This window comes from Notothenia coriiceps, unplaced genomic scaffold, assembly GCF_000735185.1.
Source record: "Notothenia coriiceps isolate Sejong01 unplaced genomic scaffold, NC01 NC01_scaffold00037244, whole genome shotgun sequence".
Classification (NCBI taxonomy): Eukaryota; Metazoa; Chordata; class Actinopteri; order Perciformes; family Nototheniidae; genus Notothenia; species Notothenia coriiceps.
This window is the reverse complement of record NW_011369945.1, coordinates 11,081,333-11,102,745: the sequence shown is the minus strand read 5'-3', so window position 1 is coordinate 11,102,745 and position 21,413 is coordinate 11,081,333. Positions and strand designations below refer to the sequence as shown.

Genomic DNA, 21,413 nt, shown 5'->3' with positions numbered 1-21,413 from the left:
GAAGCTTTGGCACAGCTGAGGCCCAAGCCCTCCCACATCTCATCCCTCAAACGCGCCCACAGCATCCACTCCCTCTCCCCCGCCGGGTATCCTCTGCTGGTACTGGGCGGCCGTGTGGGGTGTGCCGTGAAAGAGCAGAGCGCACAAACACAAGACATTGACTTGGTCCAGGACTGTCATGTCAAAGAGACCATGTCTCATCACAGGCTTTTGTGCCGGATATGATGGGAGGTTGGGTGGAGCTCACTCAGCAGGCCCTTGTTACGCTACTGGATACTTGTCCTTTAATGACTCAAATGTAAACGTTCACTTAGGGCTGCTCGATTATGTCAACAATCATAATCTCGATTATTTGGGTCAATAATTGATATCACGATTATTAAAAACGATTATCCATTTACTTTGAAAACATCAATTTATTGGAGACATTTTTTTTTAACAGTATGTTTTTAACAGTCGATTACCCTGAACTTATAACTTGTGTAACTGAACTGAAAAAAAAAAAAATTATAATAATAATAAAAATAATCGTTATATTTCGATTACGTTGTTTTCGTGATCGTTGCAAGCCATAATCGTAATTGCGATAAAAATACGATTAATTGAGCAGCCCTACGTTCACTTCACTTCGACCAGGTCATCCTATTGTAATGAAGCCTTTATTTTAATTTGCAAGACTCAATGAGCAGGATTGAAGACAGTGTTTCCGCCAGACCAGGGCTGAGAGGGCGTCCACCCCGGGATTGGGGGTGTGACGTCACGTCGTGTCACGTGACTTGAATTTTGAATTGAGCCGTCCCTTATAGATACTATCTCTTTACGTATTAGTGATGGGAATTCCGGTTCTTTCGGCTCCTAAACGGCCCTTCATGTTACCACAGTTTACCACGGACCCTCAGTTTTGCCGCTTCGAGGCTCCGGCACTCGCAGCGTGCTCCAGTAGCACCCCCCACCAAAGCTCGCCGGCAGTACACTTTCTGTCACAGGAACACGCTTTGCTTGCGGCGAAAAGAATCCCACCAGACTCCTTTGCCCCTCCAACAGAGGGATGTCCTTGTCCTTTTTCCTTTTCGTCATTTCAAGCGTTAAAAACTCGAGCTGAATAAGGGCGTCGAATGACGGCAAGACGCCCCCCTGGCGGAAACGCTGATTGAAGATCAACGTCCTGTTAACAGTGTTAAAAGTGGAATATGTTAAATGGATGCTCATCAGAACTAAGAGATACAGTCAACATGTAATACGGCTCATGAGTCAGGTAGTGACACATGCTGTAGTTGGTTTTGAAATGTTGGCATAGCCTTATTAACTGATCAGTGTGTTGTAAAACATGCTTTTATCTCAAGTCATCGATCGGAGCAGCTGTTGAAAAAGTGATTAAAAGCCCAAATGAATTGTAAACCAACATGTGATCTATATTCATGATACATGGTGGCCACTGAGAAGTGCATAATGAATTCACTTGCACATCTCTCATACCATGATGTTGTAATGATCTTTAGATATCATGCTGTTTAACCAGTGACATTAGTGTTACTCTTGTTTTATACGGCACTCATCGTTTTTATCAATAACTACATTGAACGACTTCATTCATTAAATCATTTTCTTTTAGGGCATCACCAGTCATGTCTACTTGTCACTTGTATCTCATCCTCGGTCCCTGTAGTCTTCTGAATGGAACAGCTTCTTTAGGATTCCTTTATGCTGTAATTGGCCTTAGGCGCACAAGAAAGTGCGTGTAGTATATTAAATAAAATGTTAGATATGTTTGATGGAAGGATCCATTGATAAACTGAAGGACAGGGCTCACAATGGAGAGAGAAATGCCTGAAATTTGTATTTATAGTTTATTGAGAGTATGATAAGAACTGTCATGTTGTTTGAAAACAAAAGAGTCAAAGGTATCGCCCTTAATAAAAAAAGAGAAAACACTTTTTTTAGACAAAAGCTATAAAAAAGTAGCTTAGATGGTCTCCGGGTACAGCACTGCAGTGGGAGTCATTGTTATGCATGGCAGAGTGAACCCCGTTGTGATAGGTTACCAAGTCTGCTGGAGCAGAAGCAGGACAAGGAATCTGGACAATCAAATGGAGTGGATCTGTACTTTACTGGGACAAAAGCAGTGCAGATAGACTAAGGCATGATAAGGAGATGGATGGTGCCCTTAGTGTTCAGAAGCTGAAGTTGGCCCATGAATTAGTAAAGTGGAAAAGTAGCTAATCGTGTTCAAGAGCTGGTTCCAACATGGGGGTGAGATGAGTGGTGAGCAGAGGATCAGGTGGAGGCATACTGTAGGGGAACACACTGTTTATATACTGACATCAGGTTTGTATCATTGTTGTCTGCAGGGTTTGGGACAATAGACTTCTCCGACTTCTTCTTTTCGGTAGAATAATGAGGAAACTGTTTTTTTGCAGGTTAAGAGAATGGACTTTTGTTTGTGTGGTTGTTGACCTTAACCCTCCTGTTTTGGAGTTGTAGCTTTTTCAAATGAAATGTATCTCGAAGTGAGAGGTGGTTCGGGTCATAATATGTGTGTATATACTTTTTATAGCATACACATTCTCAATGATGAAAACAAAGCAAGCAAAATCACTGTGTGTGTGTGTGTGTGTGTGTGTGTGTGTGTGTGTGTGTGTGTGTGTGTGTGTGTGTGTGTGTGTGTGTGTGTGTGTGTGTGTGTGTGGATTCTCACTGCTAAGAGGAGCTTTTTGATGAAAATTGAGGATAAATGTTAATTTTCTTAACTGCATCACAAGGGACTTGTAATTATATCTAAGAGCAGACAAGTACGTTGAAGCAAGCTAATGATGGAGCTTAATTCCTTGCCATTAAATAATGATTGCGACCTGGGTCATTCATACAATGTAGGGACAATAAATCATACACTTTAATCCCCAACTACATATTATTGACACATTTTGATCAAAAGTGAATGTGCTGCACTTTGAAAACAAATCATTTGCACAGTATGTAATGTGTGATGTGTATTTGGTAATGTATACAGTATGATGTAAAATGCCCCCCCCCCCTCTCCCATCCTCCCACTGACAACAACTACCTTAAAAACCCCACCCCGTAGGCATGGGCGAGACATAATATCTAATTAAGTTTCAGAGCTGCATTTTCATTTGTTAATCACTTAAGTGCTGCGAGGATAACCTGATATCCAAAGGTCTGGTCCCAGTAGCCCAAAATGTCAAAATGCAATTATATGCATGATTAGCCTGACCTGTTTCTATAGCACCCTCCCTCCCTGCCTCTCGCTGCCGGAGAAGCTGACAACTGCTGGCATGTTTATTTTGATGAGATTAGGTGTGGAGGAGGCCCCCACTGTGTGCAGCAGTCATGGCACCCCCATCTGGTCACTGGCGGGATTGATAAAACAAACCGCCTTCAGTAAGCGGAGGGGAGAAATACATGGAGGGAGGGATGAGGAGAGAGTTTGCTCAGGTGGGGAAGATAATCTTTCAATCTCTGTCTAGCCTTAGGAACTGTTGGGAGAAAAAAAACAGAAACAAATCCTAAATAAAAATAAAACAATTTATGCTTCTTAAAGGATAATATGATCACAAATTATTAATCAAATCATCTTGATCCGGGAGGGCGGGCGCTTTACTTTGTGGTGCTTAGCAGAGCAGCAATCCTCTCTAATCTGATTGTGTCGAGATAAGGCGGATTTAGCCTCACCATTGTGTGACTCTGATTAAAGGGGGCAGGAGGCACACTGCTTCCCATGGTGGTCATGGAGACAGGTGAAGCACACACACAGATTCACACACAAATGCTGCTGTGAAGATATACATGTGCACATTCACATTGATGTCTATTTAAGTGTCATCGTGTTGATGTATATCCTGCATGCTAATAATACACTATTATGTAAGAATTTCCCAACTATATACTGTAAACTTTGTCAGAGTTCTATTTGAACAAATCCATACATGTATCTCTTCATTTGTAAATTATTTTTCTCAATCTTAACTGTATTGTCCAATTACATATATTTATAGTTTGTCTGAGACACCACTAATTTCATAACACCGTTACACTCTCACTGCACATTTTCATAAGCAAACATACACACTCCACATCAGAACTTTCGTATGCCATGTGTCTCATTCAGTTCCTATGAAGTTGGCCTGCTTAGCCTAATTGGGTGTGGATTTGAGTTTGGAGTTAATAGATTTGAAAAGGAATATCTGAGGAAGTGTGCATTTTGACAAAGGCTGCAGGCTGGGATGTATGGAGCCCATGTGTCTCTGGAGAGTGGCGTCAGGTCCCTGGGTAGCCCATTAGAGTGCGCACCCCCTCCCGACCACCACCCCCACCTCCAAGTACACGGCTCCCCACACCGAGGGAGACCACAGCAGCCAGACGCAAAGCAGAATATTCATGTTACACTACCGTGTACGTGTGATCCTTCAGTCGGCTTATGCACACACCGACATGAACACACAGACAAACACAACACTCGCACAGCCACTGATACATTTGCGGAAACATGAAAAAGCCCGAGTACCACCGATGAATGTTTGAAATGAGGAAAAAAGGAACAGGCTTAGTCATTTTAAACATCAAAAATAACTCCAAGTGAACTTTTGAATTAAATTGCGTCAGTTATTTGAAATCGTACACAGAATGTTGAAACACGGAGGAAATCACCAGTTGGTGTTATCTGGGTTTGTCTGCGGGTTACTTCGTGCAGCCAGAGTTGGGCGTCTGAGGCCAAAGCTAGCCTGGGAAAACTTTGACACACCATTGCAAGGGCTCTTTCCAACAGGAAGGGCTTTGAGAAGTGTCTGAATGCCAAGAGGCCTTTTACAGTGCCACATCAGAGAGGCGAAGTAAAGACTAGATTGACCTTTGACCAGAGCCATTTACACCTCGGCGCAGACCACCTGGAAAAGCAATGAGTTAATGTTAACCACCATTTAAGCAGCTTCCACCTGCCCATTAACTTAAGAGCAAATCTGCTGTCACTCAACCTCCATGTTTGTACAGCATTACAGAGGGCATGCAATATTTCAATTTAAGTCCATTTTATTTCCATTTCAAAAACAGTACAAAAGAACTTGAATTTATTTACTGCTGTACCGCACCTACTGTACAGTACATTAGTGTGTGCGTTTATTTCAAATTGTGTTTTTCATGAGCTTATCCTAATATTTCTAAAATCACTCACAATTGAAAACAGCTGTTTAGTTGTTGATTCAGCTTTTTAAATACCATGCTTGCAAGATGCTAACCTACGGTATAAAGTCCATCAGCACAAATATATTCAAGTATGCTGTATGAGAGATATTTAGTTGTTTTTGGCAACAGACCTTCTGATTGGAATTATATTTTTCCTTATGATACATCAGCTTGGTTTGACTGAGAAGCATTAAGGGCATACAAATTATTCGATATTTGAACCCTCCTTCTCCTCCGACCCTGTGGTCCTGCCATATTGAACATTGCCGAAAAGTACAGTACCAATGCAGAAGCTGCCCTGTACCCTGGAAATGATGAAATTCAGATTAGTCATCATCGTGTAGCCCCTCCATCCGGACTTGTGTTGATTCAAAGTTTGCTCGCAGGCTGTTGGCAGGGTGAGGTGCTGTGGGCCGCGGGCTTTGAGTGTGGCCTCATGTTCCATTCTGTTTCTGTGCCGCTGTGCCTCGGCTCCCCGTCCTCCTGGGCTGACACTTCACTGCAGCTCCAACAACTGCTGTGGGACACCGAACATCTGTAAGCCACCGCTCCTACTCAGCCGCCTCTGCACTGGGCACATGCTCTCTTGAGCTGCTGCTGCTGCTGCTGTGTGTGTGTGTGTGTGTGTGTGTGTGTGTGTGTGTGTGTGTGTGTGTGTGTGTGTGTGTGTGTGTGTGTGTGTGTGTGTGTGTGTGTGTGTGTGTGTGTCACTAGGCTAGGATACAGAGGTGTGCCTGAGTTTAAAAATAGGCATCATGTGACTGTGCTCCCTTTAACTAGATAAAAGCAGAGCTCTTTAAACTTCTCGTCGCAAATCCTCACTAATCCTGCCCTCACACTCACTGTCTGCCGACCCCAGTGACTCCAGCTCTCTCCTGCGAACGTGTGTGTGTGTTTACCTGTCTTGCTACTTTGCGGGCATCCCAGTAGGGTTTGGAGTCGTCCACGGCTCGTCCGATCTTCTTCACCTTCTCGTCCAGCTTCACTGTAGCTTCCACCAGCACGGCTCGAAACCTCTGTCTGTAGTCCTTCACACAGATACAGATATGATACAATAAGTCATAATAGCTCTTTTCAAAGCTGTTGTGTAGGAAGTTGAAAACCGTGAAATTAGCTTATGTCATTAATTCAGTACATCTGTGTGTATTTACTCGGTTTTTTAAGCTTAAGCCACATTACGGCCACAGTACAGATTGTCCTACTCACACTGATCAGTTTGGCGCTCGGTGCCTTCAAAGCGGCTCTCCTAATTCAAGTCATCACTAAACCATCACCCAAATACACCCAGTACAAGCATGTGCAGTACTAACAGCTGTATCTCAGTTTTTACTACTGGGTGTTGTTGAGCCTACCGTATACATTCTTTGTGAGTGAGATCACGATAAAGTTGTTTGTGAACATTAATATTGCGCAACATCTGTGTATGTGTGTGTCTGCATTTGTTGGCATTAAGCCCAAAGGGGGCACCGTGACTTGTTATTCATAGCTGAAGTCTGTCATCGCATACAGCAAAGTTACTGATACCCCTTTTTCCACCATCATGGAACAGGCTTCAGTCTGGTTTGCTTGCCTAATCTTTTAACAGTTTAGAGCATTTTGACCAGAAATAAATAAGTTTAAACCCCATTTTGTTGGTTTCCAGCTAGAACCGATAGAAAATGCAGGTGTGCGTCGACCTGAAATGCAAATCGCAGTAGGGTTTTAATATTCAACTGTTTGGGAGGAGAGGAATGAGTCTTGCACATAATGAATAACATACAAAATACTAATTATACATTTATTTTACACGACTTTCTAAACCAAGTTACGATCTGCTTAACAGAAAAACTAAAAAGAAAACAAGTAGAAGATCATTTAAAAGACAACATTGTTGAATTGGATATTTGGTCCATGTTTGTTTAAGGATAAAAACTATTATCTTAATAACAGAAAAAGCTTGCATGTTATCAATACGATACGCCCTTGACTTCCTTTGTGTGACGCCCTATGTTGATCATGCATCCTTAATTACAATGATTCCTCTCAAAACTGGTGAAAATGTGGGCTTTTTTTGCATATGTGGTTAGAGAATTGGTTCAAGAAGCAGAGCTGATTTGGTGAAAAGGGGCATGAGTTTGTATCTACATGTGTTGTAATTTACAGTCAGGCGAGTTTAAAAGGCCCAAGCACCTGCATCCTGTAAAAAAGACAGAAGAGTATAAGAGAGGGAAAAGGAGAGGGCGCTACAGGAAGCCTACTTCCCTTGACATCATGACATTTCCTGTCTTCCTGTTCCTGCGTTGAAATGGTGACCCAGCATGCAGGCAGGGACGTATATTCATATTCACATTAAGCTGTGTCAAGTTTAAATGCTCTCTGGTACCATTATTTAATACTTGCCTGGTATTTAATTAGCATAAATACGTTATAGGAATTACAGCATATTTTGTTAGTGAAACTGTGCTTTTGGTCTACATGTCCATTTTTTTCTTTCTCAAATGACACTTTTGTGAGTTGTTTACATTACCCTCTACCAAAGTGTGCCTCTTATAAGCTATGCACACACACACCGAGAGGATTATAATGGTTCATTTTCACCATGGGCGTATGTGCTTCTGTAGGTGATGGCACACAGTCTTTAACTCTAGCAGACAAGATGTTCTCTCTCTGGCATGAGAGGTTTATCATTTTGTTGGCAGAGTCGGTAACCTCATGGATTTAACCTCATTGCCTCAGCTTGTCCTGAATCCTCTGGATCGACTGTACACTCCTTAATGAACTCCAGACTCTGCAGGAAGACATTCTGCCAGCAGCACTTTCACATTCCTTAGCTCGCCACTTTTATTCTGCCTCAATCACCTTCTTTCTTTCTGATTATACTTTGTAAATACTTAGAAAAAGTTACACAACTGATGCTTCAAAATGTCCTCCCCGAAAAGAAAGAGAACACATGAATATGGCAACATTGACCTGTGGATTTGTATTGTATTCTCTAATTTTCTGACTGTTGTAACATTTATTCCAGCTCTGGTTTATGGCAAACGGACATGAGTGATATCTAATGAGAAACAGAAGGGGCCTACTTTGAGGCAAAGAAAAACTAAAGCAGGCCTCTGGAATGTTTTTACTTTTGCTGAACAGTAACCCTGCTAGTTAAAGTTTGGAAAACAGTGAGCGTTGTAAAAACAAAACAAAAGACCTCTCTTTCTCTGGTTCCCTATTTTACAGCCCCTTTAATGTGTTTGTAAAGGAAGGCTGATGGAGCTCCAGGGAAACTAGGAGTGCATTTGGGATTTAGATTACTCCAAATGTGCCATTGAAATATTTTGTTTAACATTTAGAGCACAGTTACACCTCTTGTAGCATTTATAGTCAGTGGTGGAAAGTAATAAAATACATCTACTCAAGTATTTAAGTCAGAATTTGAGGAACTTGTACTTTGTATTTAAGTCGGAATTTGAGGAACTTGTACTTTACCTGAGTCTTTTAATGATATGTAACTTACAAATGCTACGTTTACTACATTTAGATTATTAGTCAAATCAAAGTATAAATGAAGTAATAAGTAAACATTTACAATATTATTAAATTTTAGGGGAAGGAATCCAGAAACCATATGAGGTCATTGAAATTAGCTCCAAATGTACATATTGTGATAAAAACATGAATGCAATCAATAATCATAATCCAATAATGTACTTATTTGATTCTGGGCCATTATGAATAACGAGTACTTTTACTTTTTGTAATTGAAGTCTATTTAATGGCAGTACTTTTACTTATAACAGAGAATTATTACAATTGAGTGTTGCTACTTTTACTTAATTAAGTACAAGATCTGAGTACTTCCTCCCCCACTGCTTACAGTTCATACAGTACAGTGCAGCGCAGTGTGTTATTAAGGAGGATCGACAGTCACTGCTTCAGTTTTTCCACATTTTCCCAGAGAAGCAGTTCCCTCTTTTAGAACATTTCCGTGTTTGCAAGTGTAAACTGTTTCCCTGCAGTCACCTCGTTGCTAGGGTCAGGATTTCAGGCTTATTTCAAGTAAGATTTTATGTTAGAAAGTGAGACGTAATGGCTCCTTGAGATGAGTGTTTCTGCAGACAAGCCATGACTGGAAGGTGTTTACCCCAGCAGGGAGAGTCGCTGATGATGGAGGCAATCGTGTTGGTGTTTAGTCTTACCTCAAGTTCACTTTCCCAGCGATTAATGTCATCTGTGGACTGGTTCAACTTCTCCAGTTCTTCCTGGGGGGTGGGGGGGGGGAGGAAGAGAGAATGGTTAACACAGACCCTGAGTGTAGAAGTTACTGTGTGATTTCTGTTTACTAACTTTGTGTGTGTGTGTGTGTGTGTGTGTGTGTGTGTGTGTGTGTGTGTGTGTGTGTGTGTGTGTGTGTGTGTGTGTGTGTGTGTGTGTGTGTGTGTGTGTGTGTACACTCTTAATTTAATCTATTGAAGATTTTATGGCATGACTGAACAGAACATTGCATTAGTTAAGAGTGAGTTATTTTTAAGTGCAATGCTTTTAAGCTTATATTGCAATAAAGTAGAACTATTGAACTTTTTAAAGTATTTATATATTTTACTAAATAAGGTTAACATCTTTTTAACAATATTTAACACAACTTGACTACTTTTCACCGGGCTTCTCATTTGTATCTCCATGTCACTTTCACTGGAGGCAACATCTGGATCCCATTTACTTATTTTCTAACCTCACCTGGATTCTTGGATCTACTTCTTCCTCTTCGGGACATTGCGATTCCTCATCCTCCTCCTGCTCACAGTTATTCCCATTTTGTAAAGGATCCATTTTCAGGGTTTCTGGAGATTTATTTTGGGTGATAGAAAATGTGGGTCTTCACTGCGAACAAAGCACGACCCCCGGGGTGCTGGACAGCAGGGTCGTCCAGCGGTGATCCTCCCTCTCTAACCTATAAACTGAGCGCAGTGCATGGTGCAGGCTTTGTTCAGGTTCAGTTAAAGGGGGGCGAGAGTCCGCAGTGTGTCCGCAGTGTGTGCGCAGAGGAGCGCGTCTGACCGCTGGGAGAACCGACTGTGGAGGAGCACAACCTCAGGGAGAGGCGGCACTGTGGAAACGAAAGTAAACCTGAAGTAAATTCACTGAAATGATGAATGACACTACTTCTGGTGTGGACTTTCAAAATAAAAGCATGTTTGGGTTGGCAGCAGACTTGCATGTCAGAAATTGGGCAGGCTATGACATGATAATATATCAAAATCTGTTTAAAAACCTTATCAAACAAGCATCCTGGTTGTTAATGCGCTGATATACCAATCAGAGGGTTGGTGGTTCGATCCCAGCCCCTGCAGGCTAAACTAATGAAATACCCCAAATGGCTGCTTTAAGCATGTATATGTTCAGCTAAATAACAAAATAAATACTTCTTAGATTTTTTTTAAACAATGGATTGAAGGTATACAGTGTCAATGGTGTCAATACGTTTTGGGGATTTTCCTACTTTTAGGCCTGTTTCATGTCAATTCAGGAGATGAACCTTCCATTAACGAGACCTAATTGCATAATGTTGGCCACACAGGGCCTTTTTCTAAATTTGGATTCAACAGCACGAAATTAGCATCAACACCAAACTGACACAAAGTCCATGCCTGTTTATTGTTTCAACCAGTTGTTAAAGGACATAACAATGAATCTATTTGATCATTACAATAAAAGAAATAGCCACATGCCGTCATGTTGATTCCTGTATTTAACAATCAATATGCAGGGTTTAATACTTTAATCATAATTTGCAATCGGCATTTTTAGAATTTAATATTGTTTGTTGTTGTACTAAAATACTTGCCATTTAGATAATGTTCTTTAGCTGTAATGTATCTACTATAGCTCTTTTGACGACCCAACTTTTCCCTAAATTAGACTTTTATTTTTGACAGGACAGACGCTCACATTTAAAGGTCCTATTGAAGGTAAATATCACGAGCTTTCTTGCTCCAGCCTGGAGTTGTGAGTTGGTTTCTCGCGCCCTCTGGTGGAGAGGAGCAGGCAGGGCAGACAGGAGCTGATGGGGGGCTTCATTCCTGTAAACACTGCTGTGTTTATTTAGCTCCCTGTTGTGTAGACTCAAGATCATTAAAGGAGTTATGTGAAGTCTGGTAAGACATGGTAATAGATTTTTTTATATATATTTTTTTTTTAAACTAACTCATTTTAATTTTGAAATTTATTTTATACTTATATTAAAATTTTATTTTATTTTTATTTGAGGTATTCATGTGTGGGGTGTGGACTCTTATCTGAGTTTCACTCTTATGGCTATTACTGCTTTAGTGATAAGTAAGTTTTTTTTTTTTTTTAAAGTATCTGATCTTATCTTAAAATAATACATTCACATATTACATGTATTATTAGTAGTATTTTATTGATATATTCCTTTTTTTGTCTCAGCTGGACAGTTCATCGCTGACATGGTAGCGTTCCAATTATTCTTTTTTTAATCTGAGAGCTATTAAAAAAGACAATTTTCAGAGTGGATCTTGGGAACATTTTATTGATTTTTTAATGAAAATGGCAAAAAATATCACCAAGCAACTGGAGTTCAAAGTGTGGGCATATCAAAAGCTATGAAGCCAATAAGGATTTGACTTTGTAGCTATAATTTGAAATCTATTTAGATATATGTGATATCAGTGAACTGATCCTTTTGTGCCTCGTACATTATATGTATGTTTCTGCATATCACATAGCTCTGTACATACAGTAGCTCTATAATGCTTCTATAATGCATAATGTCAAACTGCCAATAGGATTCCTCCGTCATGCAGTCAGCTCAGCAGCAGGTTAGGTGACACAGTAACTCAGTAACAGTGAGTTTTGGCAGCCTCGCCTCGCTTATGGACGGCTGCCCGGCTCCACTGTTCGTCATCGCGTTTTTTCCAGCGTCCTCCTGCGTATGCATGTATGCGACCGACGGGCTGACTTCATAACGTGGGGAGATGAAGAGAGGAATGGGGCAGTGAGATCGGATGTGCACCAGAACTCGGTAGGCTATAAATTGCACCATCAGTGTTATTATTATCTTCACACCCGGGCCATGCAGACAGTGCGTAAAGAGGCGATGCGGTAGGTAGTGCAGGCTGCTGCTGATGCTGCTCTCCGATCAGCTGTTATTTTTGTCTTGAGCATCATCGCCGTGAAAGATCGAGATCAAGGGACACCACCACCGCAGAACCGGATAACAGAGGATGGAGTTCAAGCATCTGGTGGAGGCGGCGGAGAAGTGGTGCTCCGGTAACCCATTCGACCTCATATTCGCCGAGGAGGACGACGAGAGGCGGCTGGACTTTTACGCAGAGCCCGGCGTCTCCTTCTACGTGCTGTGTCCCGGAGGCAACGACAGTTTCGTAAGTGTCTGCAGGGCCCTCACTCTGTGGTGTGTGTGTGTGTGTGTGTTTTATTGTAGGTGTGTCGAGGGTGGGTTGGAGGTGGGGTTGTCTCGGTTTTGTTGATGGACATGGGAGAGCAGAGGAAGGGAAGGGGGGGGGGGGTTTGGGCAATGATGTCATTTAAATTTGGAGGCACACCCACCCCTCTGTCGATGGTGTTTTTTCCTCCATTATAATCAACTGCGATAACCCTCTGAACCACAGCACCGTCATGCTAGCCAGGTTAGAGAAAACACCAGGCCTGTCACTTTCAAAATAAAAGCCCTGCAGACTACCATGTTGCATTTTGAGCACAAACAGGGCCTGTCAAATTCTAATGGAGAAATATATATTTGAGGGGATATATAGGTAGCTTATTCTGCTTTTCTCTAAACATTTAATTTAAATTACATGCATTTTTGAGTGGAGGCCAATGCTTGCTGTCAAACAACTCAAACTAATATTAAACTAGTGTGTCTCCATAGTTGTCCCACTAAATATGTAATTAAAGGTCGATGCTCTGTACACATAAAGTGAATTATTAACAAGGGATGCATTTTCACATCATTATTTTGAAGGAACTATTGCCAGTCTTCTGCTCTGATCCAAATTATTCCAGTAAAACCACTATAAATGTCGCCAAAGAAGAAATAAAGTAAACAACCAAATGTAGATATTTGATGCTGTTCAGCTGTATAATCTTCTAACATGACGGTCTGAAATATGTCTCTCTAAATTCCTTACACTGGAATATAATAGTAATAGCCAAACGCATAGTTTTTTTTTGCCAAAACAGCCACATGCATAGGCCAAAGTAATACCAGGGACAAACTTAAGCACCTTAAATGTATACAACCCCCATAAATCCAGACACAGTTTGAACGATATGAGCTCAGTGTCTTCAGTAGTAGTACTTCTTGACACTATATATTGTATATTGAGCCATACACTCTAGACCAGCATGCGGCAGTGAGCCCTAAAGCCCCCGAGGCCGGACCCGCCCTACTCCCCCTCCTCCTGCTCAGTGACATGGGCTCACAGGGCGTAAGGTTGAAGAGCAGATGAAGATGACCCAGGAGCGAGTGTGTTCACTCAATAACACATTATGTCACAGAGACGGTGTGTCCTGAAGACAGAAGGGGCTTCCCATGGCTGCTGCTGGAGAAAAATAGATGAGTGTAAATCCAGCTGTTGTGTAATCAAACCATCCTAACGGGGATATCATTAGACACACACACACACACACACACACACACACACACACACACACACACACACACACACACACACACACACACACACACACACACACACACACACACACACACACACACACACACACACACAGACCAATTTATAAATAAATACAGTATGTGGTTGTCTCAACTTCATTTACTATTTTCCGTCCTTTTATTTCACTCTATGCCAGACAACCCTCCATTTATTTCTGTTTAATGCATGTTAAATGCTGCAGCCCTGACACTAATGGAAACACACACACACACACACACACACACACACACACACACACACACTATCACAGTTCTCTGTCTGCTATGCACTCTCAAATCGGCGTAAATAACTTTCTGTCTCTCTGCAGGACTGTTAAGATTCAGTTACTCTCTCTGGATCATTACTGTGATCAGCAGGATGTTACACACAGTCACACACATAAACATTCATTCACTCACGCACGCACGCACGCACACACAGTACTCAATGGATGTTGATTTCCCCTCCAAACCCTCTACCATCCTCTCACTGGAGGGCGCTGTGAGATCAGTCCCACCATTATAGCAGCTGCACATCATCACTGTTTTCCAGTTTTTTGATTTCCCTCAGGGCTTTGTAGTTTCAGTCATGGTCAGGTGATTCAGTGTTTAGCATCTGAAAAACAAGAACGGTTGTAAGATCTGCGGAGAGATTGGGTTTGGAACTGGAACTAACATCCCTGAGCAGGGACAGGGCTCAATCTGTGGCCTGTTTGCAGCACTGGGAAAGCAATTTCCCCTGCCTGGTCCACATGACTCTCACATGACTCCTAAAACTATACCATGGAGGTGGGTCCCTTCATGTTATTAAAACTAAATTATTCATTTTAGTTTAAAATTGCATTCATTTACCTACTAATATTCATGAAATTACGGGTTTTAATGGGATTTTAAGTAAATTATGCATAAATTAACTTTTTTTTTTTAACACATTAAGGCATTTTGATTTTTATGTTTGGCCAATTTAAAGGGGTTATCATCACATCACATCAATACATTGTGCAATGAGATGATAAAGTGAACATTATTGAGGTCATGTCCTTTTCACAAAAGATAAGTCAATAAGATAAAAACTAAACAGCACATGTTTCTAAATGATACAATAAGTTGATAGCGTAAATAAATTACAAATCAATGACAAAACATAACTTGATTATTGTGACAGGGCTTGTTGATGTCTTATTTGCGAAATAACACTTAACTATTTTTAAACTTTATGATGTTGTAAATAAAGTGGTGTATTAACATATTATCTAGCAATCTGACCTAAAAAACTATCATCATATACTATATAAAGTCCTTGTATCAGATTGATTCAGGAACTACTTGCCATGCATGTTATTGTTAATCAGCAGCCAGGACTTTGAGTATCTGAGTGTAAAAAAAAACCCTGAATGTTTTGTTATAGTCTTTCCCAGGGACGTGCACAGGTACGGGCTAATGTTGCCCGGGCAACGGCCCGTTTGGCTTTTTTGGCTGACCTGCCCCTCTGGAGAGAGCGAGAGTTTGTTTTTCTTTTTTCTGTTGTGGCCGAATCAACATGATAAGCCCACAATTAGTATTGTAGCGTCTTCCTCTTGATACCGTCGGTTATTTACAAAACAAACACCTAAATATAGCCTACTTGTTGTTATTGTGCTTCTGTCTTTCTGTCTTTTCATCTGTAAACTCCCTCAACGGGGCCACTCGCTCTCTTTTCTTGATCGCCCTCTCACGGGTGAACAGTTCACTGTCCCGCTTCATTGTAGGATTTCTGCNATTACTGTCTAATACCTGAAAAAAAACAACTTCTATAAAAAATGAATTAGATTTATGTAAACACTATCTGTTATAACGACACTATGAAAATACTCGTATTTGTAATACAATACTTTGTAACCAACTTTTGTTTTATCCGGAGGTGATTGCACTGGTTTTTACTTTTTATTTTACATAAGCGGTAACTTCGCATTTTTACCACATAATAAGTCAATTGTTTGAAACGGTAGAATAAATTTAACTTTGTATAAAATTTTATTTATACATGTCATGTAAAATAAGACCCAATTAGGTGACCTTTAGGTCGGGAGACCACCTTAGTACTAACTTGATGGGTTTTTAGGTCTAATTTTCAAACTTTGAGGACCCGGCACTACTATGGACTCACATCTGGTCCTCCCTACGACTAGGTCAGCAATACACCTTTTCTTCCGACGGAAAGGAGCACATGAATAGTCGAGGACGTCCAATTTTTGTGTAGTATGTAAATGTCCGTGCACACAGCTCTGTGACGCCTGAAATTTTGACGGGTTAAGGTGTAGGGGAGTTCACACTTTGTCAACTCAACAAAACAGGGTGAGTGCAGGTAGTCGCGGGTCAGAGTTTCGCATACAGCAGGGAGTGGGAGAGAGTGGAGCGAGCCTGCGGTCCCTAGTCACGATCACGTTATTCCAGTCTCCGTAGTTAGATGACACTGTCAGGAGTGCGTCGACTGATGTTCTCTACTTGAGTGTTTTTATTAATAGTCACAATATTGGTTGGACTTACTGTTTGATATACGTCTTTTGTCCGAGGTGTCACATTGGTTCGTGGTGAGATTGTACCTATGTAAGCTCTATCAACCAGACCAGTAGCAGTGAGTACTCTGACAACTAATTCGTACTAACTAGTGATTATATAGTAGAGACACTATCGAAGAGTCATTGAGTAATAGAGAAAAATCTTATAGTGACGGTTAGAGTTACCATAGGGATACGTTTATGGTGGTGTGATACATAGCTTATCAACCAGTATAACTAACGTTATTAGCAGTTGAACAGTGAGGTAAATTATTACGGCGTCGTAGTAGAAAACTTTAATCATTTATACAATAAATTTTACTATAAGCGTAGTAAGTAGTCTTAGTACTTTAGTCTTCTAGTCTTAAGTCCAAATAATGGTCTACCTGTGCACTTAAACTGAACCAACAGCACCACTATGTTTTGTTCGTAATTTGTTGTGTCTCTTTGATCTTTTTTCATAAATTTTATTATTTTATACTATCGACAATTTCACATATTGTATAATCTCTATATTTTATACTTATTTTTAGTCGACGGATGACAAAATCCTACGTAGGAAAGGACATCACAACATGATATTGAAATATTATTATAGATCATTAATTGCGTACAAACAAATGTAACGATGATCGTGCTGAAAGTATACTGTATCTTTGTATCATATTGACAAAAAATGTACGGATAACAAGAATTTTAATTACAATACTACTGTAACGGTATTATAAACGACTCAACATGAAGGGTACTGACAAATATAAAAATTACCCACATGGTATGCTACCAACAATGAAAACGGTATAATTAAAAATAAAATTAGCACATAAGTACAATTGCAGCTACACATATTTATATAACAACTGTAACAGCCACACACACACCCACGGCACGCCACGCACACGACAGCACACACACACACGACACGTTTTAATAAAGTCGAGCACACACACACCAACGCAGACACTCTATACTCTACGAGCATGTCGTCTAGGATTGGTCATGTGTCGTCAGTGTGCAAACATAACTTGTACAGGTCTTCTGTTTGCTATAGTATGCCAGGTAAACAAAAAGAATAATGGTGTTTATTTGCGCTTCTCGAGACTCTCAAAAATCGGAAAATTGGACTGATTTATCAGTAACGTCCGCTCCCGCTCCCCGCGCCCGCTTCTCCTAAAGTTTTGTTTTCGGTGAGAACGGAACCTTGGCCTACTATAAATTGTCCCCTTTGGTTCCACTTAATGCTAGTGGTGTTTGAATATCCAATGATGCATTGGGTCAGAGTCTCATTGTATTCACTCTACAGAGTGATACCTACGCGGTAGCGCTCGGTTTGTCTCGTAGTTAGAGTAATGCGGTAAGGACTAACCGACCATAGAACTGCAGTCGCAGTCCTTAGGTGGGGGGATATTCATCGAACGCGATGGGCGTACGCAGTAAGTTTATTCGTGGAAGAAGAGCGAAGTGGTATCCGTTCCTCCCCCGCAAGACACTTGTAGAAGCTAAGTACCATGAGCCTCTTGACCCCAATGCACCAATTCATTGGATATCAAGAGTAGTATCTGTGAGGCAAGCTACAGAGTGATACCTATAACGATCAGGGCATTCAACGGTCTGCTCGATAGAGCTTTCGGTGGTTCTGGTGGTCTTGAATTGTCAATCTCGAGATTGAGTAGCTCGCGCGCTCGTCGCGCTCGCGCTGCTCGCTCGTCTCTGCAATTAGACATTTTCGCCTGTTTTCACTCGCGCTCCTGGTCCGAGCGACGACGTGTTTACAGAACTTACCCTTTGTGGGGCTTGCTTTCGGGTCCATCGGTCTGGGTGCTCAGCTTCTCCGTGCGTTTGGGCCTTCCGGAGCTCTGGGACTGAGACATTCGGTTTCGTCTCACCGGAGTGTTAGTCACTCCTCTCGGCAACGAATCCATGTCCGAACGGGAAGATCACTCGGCGTCCTGTGTTCTCTCACCAGTAATACTGTTTTGGGAAAACTAGACAGCGTGATATTCACGCATTTCGTTCCTGCCTATTTAAAAATATAATTAGACATTATAGATGTCTCTGCAATGTGGTCTCTTGTCTTCCTTGTATTATTTTTCATGTCCACTAGATGGCGATCGGTAGGATTAAAGCACTGATATTCAGGATCTAGTCATCTTGAAAAGTCGTAATCTGGATCAGGGTGATCCTATCCTGAATTGCTTTGAACTACAGGGACAGAATCTGTCCGACTTGTCTGATCCTGGATCACAAAAAATGGGATTTCAAAATCTGATCGGATCTGATTGAGATTAAAAGTTTTGAACTATTGTGCCCAGGATATTAAAAAGTATAAAAAGACAAAACTATCAACAGTTTACTGTATTTTTACTTTATTTGATGGCTTTTGTTTGCCGTTTATCTTACATTTTAGTTTGATACACAGTCATTTTTCATACAAAATCAATCCAACATTTTAATATTTTTTCATTTTAATCTACTATTTATCAACTACACGATCTTCTACCACCACATATAATCTCTGACTTGTTTTTTTTTCCATCCGCGCAGGTAGTCACTTTAGCCGTTTACTCTTTTTTTGCCTTCTGTGTGGTTGGACGACAATTCCTGAACCCTGAGAAAGGATACAAGGATCACAAAATAGACTTGTACGTCCCTGTTTTCACTCTGCTGCAGTTCTTCTTCTACGCCGGCTGGCTCAAGGTAACGTGTTTCTCGTTTCTCTTGTAGTAAATTGATTTTTGTTTTAATTTTGTTGAGGAATCTGTTGTTGGGATTTCATGACCTGTTTCCTCTCTGTAGGTCGGGGAGCTGATCATCAATCCATTTGGCGAGGATGATGACGACTTTGAAACCAACCAGCTGATCGACAGAAACATTCAGGTTGTCACCTCAAGATACAGAAAATGACCACAAAGAGACAAAACAACTTCAAAGAGACACAGAATGACAGAGATACAGAAAAGGACCACTTGGACTGAATACAAAGCTAAAAAAAAGGCCACAAAGAGACACCCAATTACCAAAACAAGACTTTAGATTATCACAAAGAGAGACATATGAACTTGAGACAAAACAAGTACAAAGAGATTACATTGACTACAAAAGCGACTTATAATGACCATGGACACTCACTGTAACCGCAAACACCCTGGAAATAAAGACAACGAGATTCAAGTTGGCTACCTAGAAACATAAATGACCACAAAGAGACACTAAAAGACAACAAATGGACACAAATGTACTACAGACAGAAACACAACAACTCCAAAACACTGAGAATGTCCATAAAAGAATAGAAAACAGCTACAAAGGGACACAGAAAGACAGCGGAGAGACTCAAAAGTACTACAACGAGAAACAAATGACTACAAAAAGACCAGTGGGGCAAAAAAGTATTTAGTCAGCCAACAATTGTGCAAGTTCTTCCGCTTAAAAAGATGAGAGAGGCCTGTAATTGTCTTCCTAGGTATACCTCAACTATGAGAGACAGAATGAGAAAAGAAAATCCAGAAAATCACATTGTCTGATTTTTAAATAATTTATTTGCAAATTATGGTGTAAAATAAGTATTTGGTCAATAACAAAAGTTAATCTCAATGCTTTGTTATATACCCTTTGTTGGCAATGACAGAGGTCAAACGTTTTCTGTAAGTCTTCACAAGGTTTTCACACACTGTTGCTGGTATTTTGGCCCATTCCTCCATGCAGATCTCCTCTAGAGCAGTGATGTGTTGGGGCTGTCGCTGGGCAACACGGACTTTCAACTCCCTCCAAAGATTTTCTATGGGGTTGAGATCTGGAGACTGGCTAGGCCACTCCAGGACCTTGAAATGCTTCTTACGAAGCCACTCCTTCGTTGCCCGGGCGGTGTGTTTGGGATCATTGTCATGCTGAAAGACCCAGCCACGTTTCATCTTCAATGCCCTTGCTGATGGAAGGAGGTTGTCACTCAAAATCTCACGATACATGGCCCCATTCATTCTTTCCTTTACACGGATCAGGGCGATTTTTCTACTCTCTCCGGACGTTAGAAAGTAGGATCCGATGTGGAGTTGATACTCTCTGTTTTACTCTTTTTTTTAAGTCTTTTAGTCGTAACGAGACTAAAATTAACTTAATTAACATTTAAGGAGGCCATTTTATCTCATAAACCAAGTGGATGTGTTGTTTGTTCCTAAAGACCGAGAGTGTCTGGACATTGAGAAGAAATTCTCGGAGGAGACACCAGGAGGTGAACGCAATTGACATAATTACCGTTTGACAACGTTGAGCAATAGTCCATATTTTCTGTGGACAGGTGTTTGGATTTGTCAGTGTGAGGTTTGAGGTGCGCATACCGGCGTTCTGGTAAAAAAACAAAAAAAAAATTCTCGTCAGGTTCCCTGGCTGGTCTTTGTTAAATAAAAACACACATCTGGACGTGGTCCAGACCCATTCTGACGTTAGACATATAATCCATTCGTCAGCAAGACACGACATATACATTTAGTTGACACCGCTCGGTTATACATACAATTCTGTATGTTCTGTGACTATTTAGAAGAGAAACATAAGACCCCGCGAGGTGCGTTCTAGAGTGGGGCACCCCAGTTTTACTGGTGCTTCCACGTCGTTTTTAGGGTCTTGGTGTGCCCGCATGGCATCAGTTACTGGACCGTCTCCTCGAACCGCTGGTTTCATTGTTTCAGATGGTAGTCATTGCTGTGATGCGGCGGTCCATGAGTTTAGGACGTACCAGGCTGCACAGGGGGGGACGACATTCGCGTCATGTCAGGTCGCGGCCAGACGTTCAAACGAATCTTTCTCGTAAAATCTACATAGGTCTTTCTCCTAACCCTCTGATACAGTACATACCAGTACTACTGTGGTTTATACTTGAAAAAACATTGTTTGAGTTGATGTGCACAAAACCTCCTCTTTCCTTATCACGACTCACGTAGGTTTCTTGTGGCTATTCGATGCAGACTTTGTACCCCCCACCGTTTGTAGGTACGAAAACCCCGACAAAAAGACGTTTCCCT

At 41.1% G+C, this 21,413-nt stretch overlaps 1 protein-coding gene across 1 annotated transcript in view; it reads right to left on the bottom strand.

Annotated features, from left to right (window-relative positions):
- LOC104964693 (SH3 domain-binding protein 5-like) overlaps positions 1-10,270 on the bottom strand; it is a 131,484-nt gene extending 121,214 nt beyond the window's left edge. The window contains exons 1-3 of the mRNA XM_010793542.1: positions 9,901-10,270; positions 9,363-9,425; positions 6,096-6,224 (exon numbers count right to left, since the gene is read on the bottom strand). Coding sequence (XP_010791844.1) covers positions 6,096-6,224; positions 9,363-9,425; positions 9,901-9,993 — 285 coding nt within the window. The 5' untranslated portion in view covers positions 9,994-10,270. The remainder of the gene's footprint in view (positions 1-6,095; positions 6,225-9,362; positions 9,426-9,900) is intronic.
- Between the last annotated feature and the right edge of the window lie 11,143 nt (positions 10,271-21,413).